The sequence below is a fragment of the Helianthus annuus genome, chromosome 14 (assembly GCF_002127325.2).
Source record: "Helianthus annuus cultivar XRQ/B chromosome 14, HanXRQr2.0-SUNRISE, whole genome shotgun sequence".
In the NCBI taxonomy this organism is placed as follows: Eukaryota; Viridiplantae; Streptophyta; class Magnoliopsida; order Asterales; family Asteraceae; genus Helianthus; species Helianthus annuus.
Genome location: NC_035446.2, coordinates 34,782,216 through 34,792,967, shown reverse-complemented (window position 1 = coordinate 34,792,967; position 10,752 = coordinate 34,782,216). Strand labels below are relative to the sequence as shown.

Genomic DNA, 10,752 nt, shown 5'->3' with positions numbered 1-10,752 from the left:
GAAAAGCGAAGCAGATTGTTGCTTAGACCAATACTTGAATTGCAATGTGGTCCTAGTAGATGGACCGCTTCACAAGATCCTTAGATCAGTGAACTTTCCGCTTAACATGAAGGTTGATCAAGAGCAAGTCCCCACTATGGCTGACATGTTAGGTGTTTTTCCAGCCTACAATCAAGTTCGTGAAACGAGTCTAGCTGCATCAGATCTCACTTCAAGCTCATCTAACACACAAAACACTTCATCATCTTATTCGAGTTCAGCATCCACAACAACTGAGCATGGCCGCCAAAAGACTCCCCCTCCGGTTGTAAAGTGCAGACCTCCTTGCCCAAGGCAGTATTCGAAATCACAACAGTTGACTCAGATTCCTGACTTTGAGATCAAGGCACCAGCTCGCAAATCGATATCTCAGTCTACAAAAGAAAGAACAGACCAAAATGGCAATCATTTAAGAGTTAAAGATGGTGAGATAACTAACTGTTTGATTGATGCCTCATTATGTTAGATGAACTTTTTTTATTTCTAAGTGGTCTAGAAAAATCAAAAGCGTTTAGGAGGTTTTTGCACTTGTTTTGGTTTATTGGGAGTACTTCAGTCAAAGGTGCAGTCTAGTTATTTTTGAGTTTTGCCATGTCAAAGTTTTCTAGTAGTTTGTTTGCCATGTCAAACCTCCTAGAAACACTTATCATTTTTTGTTAAAACAAATCTATGTTAGATATATTCTGGTGAATGAGATAACTAATCATAATCCTTTTATTGTATCTAGAACAGATATGGCAAGAAATTTAGATATGAAGAGAGAAACCGAAACAATACCATATGCCTCAAGACTAGACCAAAGAGAGAGGAATCAAAAAGAGTATAGACAACAAACTACAAGAAGGGCATCTTTTAGTCACACAAATACTTCACTTATAGACAGGACATCAAGCATAAGAAGGGAAATGTCTCTATCACTAAAAGAGCCACCTACACCGCCCCCTCTTTGTTCCATCTGCAAGCATAGTGTTCCAGTTTTCGGTAGATCACCACGAAAGTTCAGCCATGAAGAGATTGAGAAAGCAACCGCTGGATTTTCAACAAGCAACTTCTTGGCGGAAGGTGGATATGGTAAAGTATATAGAGGCGTTTTGAACGATGGACAAGTTGTTGCGGTCAAAAAACGTAAGATGGTTAGTGCACAAGGTGCAGCTGAGTTTTGTTCTGAAGTTGAAGTGTTGAAATGTGCACAACACAAGAATCTAGTCATGTTGATTGGTTACTGCATTGAGAAGGAGTGGCTACTTGTATATGAGTTTGCTTGTTATGGGTCTTTAGACAAACACTTATATGGTAACTTGAGTACATCCTTGAACAATTTTGCCAATGTATTGCATACCCTCATGAAAATTCATATATAGTAATAAAACTATTTGATGTGTACAGCAACAAAGGGAGATGAGGTGATGACTTGGGAGAATAGAATGAAGGTTGCATGTGGTGCAGCAAGAGCTTTAAGATATCTTCATGAAGATTGTCGTGTTGGTTGCATAATACATAGAGATTTTCGGCCTAACAATATACTTTTAACACATGATTTTGAACCAATGGTCAGTGATTATAAATCTCTTCTCTCTCTTTCTCTTGTTGATATTTGGTTCTAACCTTCTTTGGAAATTGGTACATTTTAAACATAGGTAGGAGACTTCGGTTTGGCTAGATGTCAACAAGATGGACAACTAGAGGAAGAAACGCGAGTTGTTGGCGCATTCGGGTATTGATTTATCTACGAGTTCACAATATGTTAATGTTACAATAATATGTTAATTCATTAGATGATTTAAAGAAACATTGTTTTAATCTTTTACAGTTACTTGGCTCCTGAGTATACACAAACTGGTTTAATAACCGAGAAAGCCGATGTATATGCATTTGGGGTCGTCCTTTTGGAGATTTTAACTGGCATCAAGGCTATTGAATTCTCAAGAACCTCTAGGAAGCAATACTTTTCCGAATGGGTAAGAATCTTCATTAATGAGTGTATTCACAATATTTATGCCTCCAAAGAAAATTCCAAAAAACACCTATAAGTACCGGTCACATTCTTAAACGACCTACTTCCACAAAAGCAGAAAACACATATGTTTACAAAATTATGCCGATTAACTGAGTTGCATTCTTTCACTTTTCAGGGTCGACGTGTACTTTTGGAGGGACAGGCATGTGTAGAAATGATTGATCCTAGGTTAGCAAACAAGTATGATATGAAAGAAGTGGAGTACATGATGTATGCAGCCAGTTTATGTATATCACCTAACCCTGAACAAAGGCCAAGGATGTCTAAGGTGAATCCTTCATTCATAACATATATAGATTTATATACATATGTTTTCAGATAATAGTTTTGGAATTGATTACACAATCTAAAGTAAGTTAAGTAACCAGAATCAAAAGCTAAGTACTACATCTTGAAATTAAAAAAATATGTAATATGCTATTTCTTATTGATACTTGAGTTTAACAAAAATATGGTGTTTGCAGGTCTTGAGAATATTGGAAGGGAATTTTCAAATTGAAATACTTAATCATCATCAAGAACAATCTCCCACCATCTTTGTAAAACCAAGTTTAGAAAGCTATAATTCAATCACGGATGCATCGTTAAAGAAGCAAGAAAAAAATCAGCGTCAAAAACCAATACGGGTTGTTACAAAACTAAGTTCACTATCACTCAAATTGGAAGATCACCAAGATGCCATTCTTAAAACGAAAACACCAAGACACGAGAGTATGATAAGCGATGAATATAAAGTGTACTTACAAGGGTCACTCCAAAAACATATCCAGAGCCTCAACATGAAGTAGAAAATTTAATTTGTAAAATGTCATTTGATCATCATTCATTCTTATTTGTATCCATAATAAAATCATTCATTATTTGTTTGTGTATAAATAGTGATATCTATGGATCTACTAATCTACATACCAAACAAGAAATATCCATCATGACAATATGCCAATATTATTGGTTAATCTTAATGGGTCGGGTCAAAGTTGGGTCATGAAATTCGGTTTGCATTTTAGGGGTCAAGAAATTGATTGTCATGTGTGATTAATTTGGGCACATGCACATGTACGTTTAAATTAGTCTGCATGTTTAAAGGCTTCTTTGGACACCCCCTAGGTTGTTCGAGAGTCTTTAGGAAGTAGTAGGTTAGTTGCCTTTTATTTGGGAGCAACTAGCACTGGTGGAGTTTGAACGAAAGATCAGTGGGGCCGGACTATTAAAATCTAAATCAGTGACGGCTGGACTTTTAAAAATTCAATATTTTATACTATATTTTTTAGAAGTTTTCGATAAAATTAACACTACGAGCAAAAAAACAGGTCAGGACACCCCAGGCCACTACTATACTTTGTCCCTAGGTACAAGTACTTATTTTCCTATTTGAAGTTTCTATATCTGTTAGTATGTGTGCCTTTCTGTTCTCAATTAATAGAACTAGTCATAGCAATACAGTCTTCTTCTGTTTGTGAACTTTGTGTGTGTGGGACCCAACATATATATCACGAGGGTTATAGGGTAGCTCCTAGCCCTATAATCATCATATATAGAAAAATCATAAAATAATTCAACTTGCTTACTTAAAAAAATCGTATTTTTAATTGAATTTGGAATTTGGGCCTTTCAAAATGAATTAACTTCAAGCATTTAAAAATGAGTGGGCCATTAGTTTGGGCTTAAAATTTGGTCCTTTTAAAGTGGTTCAAACTTCAAGTATTAAAAATGATTGGGTCAAGTTAAAAGTAAATATATGTGTTTATATTAGGTTATCACCAGAAATTGCTTCCCGGGCTAAAGAAAGTTACTTATACGATTATTATTTTTTGTTAATGCATAAAGTTGACGGTAAGGGGTTTAAATCAACTAAATTTGAACTTTGAATACTATCTGATTTGTTCTTATGCATCGGTATTTTATATCTTCTCTACTTTGAATAATTTCTATTTTGTTTCTGCTATGCTTAAATCATACCCGTATATTGCTCATCGCATACTGTTTAAATAAATATTGAAAGATATAATTTGACATTTGACATTTGAAATTCAAAAAAAAGCATTATAACACAGCTCAACCACATGAACATATGAGCGTTTTACTTGTGACAGGCATGTATTATCCAAGAGGTTTCTTCACTAAATGAAAGTAGCTTGGAACAACTTCAAAGAGAACATGATATATATATATATATATATATATATATATATATATATATATATATATATATATATATATATATATATATATATATATATATATATATATATATATATATATATATATATATAAGAAGTCCACCCTATTTGAGAAACTTGAGAAACATTCTGCACCACACATTTTTCTAAGCTTTTCGTAATATACACATATGCATAGTTTAAAATTGACTATATACATATGTGTATAATTCAAGATTTGACAATATACATATATGTATATAGTCAATTTTAAACTATACATATGTGTATATTACGAAAAGGTTAGGGAAAATGTGTGATCCAGAATACTTCTCAACTTTCTCAATTAGACTAATGCTTCTCACGTGATCCTAATCCTATATATATATATATAATGAGGAGAAAAACAATATTCATCATAAGAAAAAACAGCCTGTGACTAACTAATATCGAGCAATTTTCCAATCTTTTTACATGAAAGAACACTTGATAACATGTAGGTATTCGCAATGAACTTACAAACTGTTTTCTTGATTTCTTAATCGTGTTCATCTCTTTACGGGTCTCATTCCAGCAGGAACACTTCAAGTTAAGCCTCACCAGTCTCATCAAATGCCATCACCTATAGAAAAGTCAAAACATCCAAAACTTTCACATACATATAATCATATTCATTTCTTTACGTGTGGGTCCCCAATTAGACGTCATCTTGGGTTCGATTTACTTTACAAGAACATAAACAAACATAATAAGAATTTACCTTGCCACAAACAGGGCAGTTTTCACTTCTTTCCATCCACTCGTATATGCAACCAAGGTGAAAATGGTGTGAACACTTTATAATTATCTTAGGGTTTTCGGTAGTATATTCTTCAATACCGAAAACAATGATTATCAATATGACAATATCCTAAGTATGAAAAGGCAATACATCTCAACAAATAGCTACATTTTTGATTTCACCTTCAAGACATGTTGAACAAACATCTTCATCTTCCAATGAGAAAGAATATTGCAAATCCTGTTGCCTCTTTTGGAGTCGAAAGCTTAACAGAAGACTTTGTGTATGACCCTTTTGTTTCATCTTCACAAGTTGAGTTATTCCATTTGTTTCCAGCACACAAAGGATCTGTTTCCATATCACTGTCACTTCCTCTTAACAGGTCACCTTCTTCCTGTGACCGACTTGACCCTTTCTCCCATCTCGAGACCAGTCCATTTCTTTGAAGACATATATATCTCGGGTCAACATCGTATGGCATACGTCTCGGCGGGGCCCAATAAACACCGGATAATGAGTTATCAAGCGATGCTGATGAATTAAAAGACGATGTCCCTTGAAGAGACGAAGGACTCTGAAGCCTCACATGTTCTTCCCCTCTTTGAAATAATGATGCGTACTGTTATTCAAACAGAATCATACAATAAGTCCTACTTATCTCATAAAAAATAAGAGAACTTTGGACAAAAAAAACTTATTACATACCAAATATAAGAAAAGAAAGCATCAAAGGCAAATGCAGTTTCTGTATAGATTACTCTTGGGATTAACATAATCTTCACAATCATAATGCAAGCAGCAACAAACAACACCCATGATGATAACCTTAATGCAATGTATAAAGATTTTACACCAAAACTGAGAGAGGACTCGAGGCTCGTGGAAACATTAACAATTCAGCAGACCAGTAAACCCTCTTTGTTTACTCTTGAATTACTCAGGTGGTTACCGATTCAAATGCGCTTTACACGGTTCGACCCAATACCCAACCCACTCATCTTACCACCTAGTCATCATCGTTTAGAAAGGGAAATGAAATATACACTACATATTGCCTTTCAACCATGCAAAGTTTGTTTTTGGGCCCAAATATTCAAACCAGGTCTACGTGACAGTTATATTATATATAAAGAAAGACACACGTTAACTAATGTGTAGCATGGTTGTGTGTTATACGCTGCCCATTAGAAAATAGCATAATTGTTGTCAATATGACACACCTGTATGAAGAACAAAATTTTAGAAGTAAGACTGTTTTGGTTAAAAAATACCAAAGCAATTAAGTGATCAAATTAGTTTGTGAGGTAGTGTGCTAGTAATGTTTGCAAAAAATATGTTGGTTTGATTGTTTAAGAAAACAGTTTCAAGATATAGCTCGAGGATATCAAGCTACACCGATAATCAAACAATGAGCTGAAAAAGTAAAAGTGGACACAGGATGTACGAGGAAAGCCCTTGATCAACCTAGATCTCCGGCATAAAACCTCAAGAGCTGACAATCATCGGCTGCCTTGTTCTTCTCATTGCTTTGAATAACCAGGATACAATGCAGGATAATGCTCAGATCGCTACTAAGTGTTACAACGATTGCAAGTATTGAGTGTTAAAATGTTATTGTTGCTAGAAAGAAGAGTGTGAGAGTTAGAGAGCTCGAATTGTGTGTGTTTCCTATGATCTAGCCATCTATTTATATAGTTACAAGAATTAACTAACTATCCTAAAAATCTGGGATTCTTGGAATATTCCCTTGTGACTGTTGTAGACCACTTCTTTCGGCTTCAACGTCCTTTTACTAACCAATTTGAGCGAGTCTTCAAGGTGACTTGGTCCTCATGAACGTTAGTCCCTTGTAGCCAACGTCTACAAGCAAATAGTTAGTAATGACCAAGATACTCTGTAGGATGTTGCCAATATCCTGGTTCGATATCCTCATCGCAGACAAGAAACATAAAATCAAGATATATTATCAGGATATGGGTTCAAAATTCCACCCATAACAAATGTCCCCAAAAATATAACTGTTGGATATCCTGATTCCAAGGGGTATATTTTTTTAGTCATTCCATCGTGTCTGATAAGGATATCTGTTTTGAACATTCCTGTATATCTTTGGTTAATCAGCACATAATATGTTAAGATTGAAACTACTCCCTTTTCTGTAGACTCCGCTAAGGTCCCTGTAGTCTTCGATCTTGAGGAGCTTGACAACTACTCCAAGCCTGTCCTGGTGAAATAGTAGCCATTTGTTACCACCAGCTCTAAGTCCTCTGCTGCTGCCGAAGGTTTCTCTTATGATGAACTTAGTTTCATGGAATCCATCAAGCCCATAACCTCTGGTGTGCGTTCGGTATGATGTAATTTTATTGATATTTTGAGCCCATTTTACGCATTAGTCAAGTTTTTGATTTATAAAACACGATATTCTACTAACACTAAACACACACTTGGGCAAGTGCACCCATCGTGAGCGTAGTATAGCGTTGGTAAGATACCGAGGTCGTCTGACGGGTGGTCCGTAGAACAACCCTTAAAATGTCTAAATACATATACATTCCATGCTTAATTCGGTTTATTGTTTGAACTTGGTAACTATTAGTTGTTTGGACGTGCAGGTGCAAATGGAGCATAAAAGAGAAAGAATTTGGAGCATCAATAAAAAATTAATTTTTGGAATTGAAGAATTAAGAGGATAGCATGATAGAGGACGAAATTACGAGAACGTAGGCGAAAACGGTGATGAAAACGGAGTTGAAATGAAAAAGTTATGCTGAAAACAAGTTTTCAACGTTGCCTGCCGTAAAACAGGAGCTCCTGGGCGTAAGACTTCAATGACAGCCGTAAGCTACGGCTGGGAGGCGTAGCTTACGGCTCCGACTGATCCAAAAAGTGTAACTCCTCATTTAATGGCCAATTTGAGGGAATTTATGGGGACCTATCATTGCTATTCGGTTATGCTTCACTTGTGAACGAATTTGGTGAGTTCTTGGAGACTTTTTGGTGTGAAGAACACATTGGAATCATAAGTTAATTGTCTTTGATCTTGATGAACAATATTACTTTTGTTATGATGTTGCTTCAAGCCATGTGTGGCTAAATCATACGTGGCCTCCTCCAGACAGATGGTTCAGTTAGGTTTTATTTCTTTCCAGTTTTATTCATGTTTGGAATTACTTTTGGATTGACAAACCTTTATAAGTAATTTGATGTGTTGATTTTGTTTGAACTATTTGCTTGTGTTTTTGAGTCCTTACTTTACAATTTGTTCGGTTGATGACAAAACCTTGTAGCGGATTGGGTGACATAGAGTAGGTTGATTCACGCTAGTGAATAGGGTTAATTGACTTATAAGAGATCTGATGACAAAGACCCGTTTTCAGTAACCAATCAAACTAATCAACTTTTCCACACTATGTCTATGTGGTGTCAATTATTGAATTAAACTGAGATTTTGTAAACCTAGAACCTGAAGTTTGGAGGAGGTTACCTTTACCACTATTGTTTTCTAAATCACATTAGTTTAGATTTTATTTTCTAAAGAACAAAACAACCAAACCAATCAATTACTCATTTTATTTAGTTAATTTAGATAGAAAACCAATTCTGACCACATACTCCTCGTGGACCGACACCCTACTTACCCTAACTAGTTAAGGTATTTAGGAACTTTTTATAAATATTTTTTTTGACCGACCAAACGACATCGATCAAAATGGCGCCGTTGCCGGGGAGTAGTGCGCAACGTGTGTTATTTTTGTTCTTGCTTTGAGTTTGTTATTTTTCTGGTTTACGCGAGGTGTGTTTAGTGTGCAGGTATTTACATGTGCATGCGTACTAGAAACTCTCACAAGCTTTCACCACTAGTGTTTGATCCAGAAATCGAGCGAACTTTGCGAGCAAACCGAATTTTGTTAAGGGAAAATACAATCAGCAGTTCACCAACAACACCAATTACACCAATTACACCACTTCGATACATGGATCCACCACCACCACCACCCACTACGGGTGAATCCACTTCATCATTTATACCAACATCCACTCAACCTTCACCAAATACCACCATTCCACCAAATACTACCGAACCCACCATACTTCAAAATGTCACATCAACCAACACCACACAGCCCATTACTACACAAGAAGAACCAACCATCACATTTAACCCTTCCACTGCTATACCACCATTATCCCATTTTTTCCCGGGTGCGGGTCCGTCATATTCGAGCCATACCATAGCACCAATTTCGTCTATTGTCCATGCTACACCGTATCGACCATCAAATCAGTCGGGTTTCCAATACTCGACTCTTCCATTTGGGCAATCGTCGGGAATTGAAGGAGATGGGTATGATGAAGGTAATGAGGAGTTTGAAGGTTTTGATGAAGACGGGTACGCTTATGGGGGTGATGGAGAGCAAGGAGAGTATGGTTATATGCAAGGCCAAGTACAAGTGATTCCAAATGTTGGTGGGGTACAACAACAACAACTCATACCTCAACATATTAGGCCAAGGCCACAAGGGCCGCAATTGCAACGTCCGGTTCCTTTGCAGCAAATTCGCCCACAAAATGTGCAACCATAATTCCAAAGGCCAATTCAACACCCACCGGTGCCACAACAACAATTTCAACAACTAATTGCACCACAAGGGCCTATACAAAGACCAATGGGTCAAGTTCGTCCAAGGGGTCGATTTGGTGTGCCAAGGAGGCATCTTAGGGAAAATGCGAGGGGTATTGAAGCACATTTTAGACCGGTTATCACTCACAATCCTTCACCGGTGGTCATCCCTCATAATAACCAAGGAAGAACATTTGAAGTAAGGACCAACTCTTTGCAAAGTTTACCAAAATATAAAGGGTTGGCAACGGAGGAGCCTTACTTCCATTTAGAGGCTTATGACTCGATTTGCAACACTCTTGGGAGTCAAGGTTTTTCGGCCGATGATGTGAAGTTGGTCTTATTTCAATTCTCTTTGGAAGATAAGGCAAAGAAGTGGTTTTACACTTTGCCTTCGGCATCTATTTATACATGGGCGGAGATGCAACAAACATTTTTAGATGAATTCTATACCGCTCAAAAGACCAATGATGCTAGAAAAGGGTTGAGAAGTTTCCAACAACAACAAGGCGAAATGTTCCATGAAGCCTTCGAGCGCTTAAACATGATGATTAAAAATTGTCCACACCATGGGATTGAGCTTTGGGAGTTGATGAACGCCTTTCAGGAAGGGTTATGTGCCGAGGATGCACGTGATCTAATGTCCATCACAAATGGGACTTTTGGCACAAATTATGAAGATGAGGATTGGGAGTTCTTGGAACAAATGGCCATTACCTCAAAGAGGAAAGCTCAAGCATCAAGGAGAGCACGACTGGCTGTCACAAGATCGCAAGTTCATGCAGTTGACGATGGTAATGTTCAAACTACTAATCAAATTTATGATGTTTGTGCTTTGTGTAATGAAATAGGTCATGCGGCTGAAAATTGCCAAGGAGTGGTGGATGGGCAATATGAAGAAGTTTATGCGGTACAAGGTCAAGGAGGGGGTGGTAGAAATTATAATATGAATTCTAACACTTACCACCCCGGGTTGAGAAACCACCCGAACTTTCGGTATGGGAACCCTTCAAATCAAGCTAACCCGAATTTCCAAGGAAACCAAGGATTTCAAAGGCAATATCAAACGGGTCAAAGCTCTTCGGGTGGAAATGAAGTAATGGAGATGTTGAAGGCGATGCAAGTTGAAATGCAA

The 10,752-nt window shown here is 36.9% G+C and overlaps 1 protein-coding gene, 1 non-coding gene and 1 pseudogene across 2 annotated transcripts; 1 reads left to right on the top strand and 2 right to left on the bottom strand.

Moving 5' to 3' along the window:
• On the top strand, positions 1-2,844 carry LOC110924800 (inactive protein kinase SELMODRAFT_444075). The gene is made up of 7 exons (XM_022168792.2): positions 1-464; positions 772-1,341; positions 1,438-1,589; positions 1,677-1,753; positions 1,850-1,997; positions 2,172-2,324; positions 2,521-2,844. Exons 1-7 carry the CDS (start codon positions 107-109, stop codon positions 2,842-2,844), a joined length of 1,782 nt encoding a protein of 593 aa, XP_022024484.2. The 5' UTR covers positions 1-106.
• A 1,766-nt stretch (positions 2,845-4,610) lies between these two features.
• Positions 4,611-5,812, bottom strand: LOC110921874 (annotated as a pseudogene).
• A 4,275-nt stretch (positions 5,813-10,087) lies between these two features.
• Positions 10,088-10,193, bottom strand: LOC118487029. The gene has a single exon (XR_004880196.1). It is a non-coding gene; the product is annotated as a small nucleolar RNA R71 (small nucleolar RNA).
• Between the last annotated feature and the right edge of the window lie 559 nt (positions 10,194-10,752).

Coding starts and splice junctions, on each gene's coding strand:
- LOC110924800 (XM_022168792.2), top strand. CDS start 107: ATGAAGGTTGATCAAGAGCAAGTCCCCACTATGGCTGACATGTTAGGT. Junction 1,590..1,676: donor CACATGATTTTGAACCAATG/GTCAGTGATTAT, acceptor TTTTAAACATAG/GTAGGAGACTTCGGTTTGGC. Junction 1,754..1,849: donor CGAGTTGTTGGCGCATTCGG/GTATTGATTTAT, acceptor AATCTTTTACAG/TTACTTGGCTCCTGAGTATA.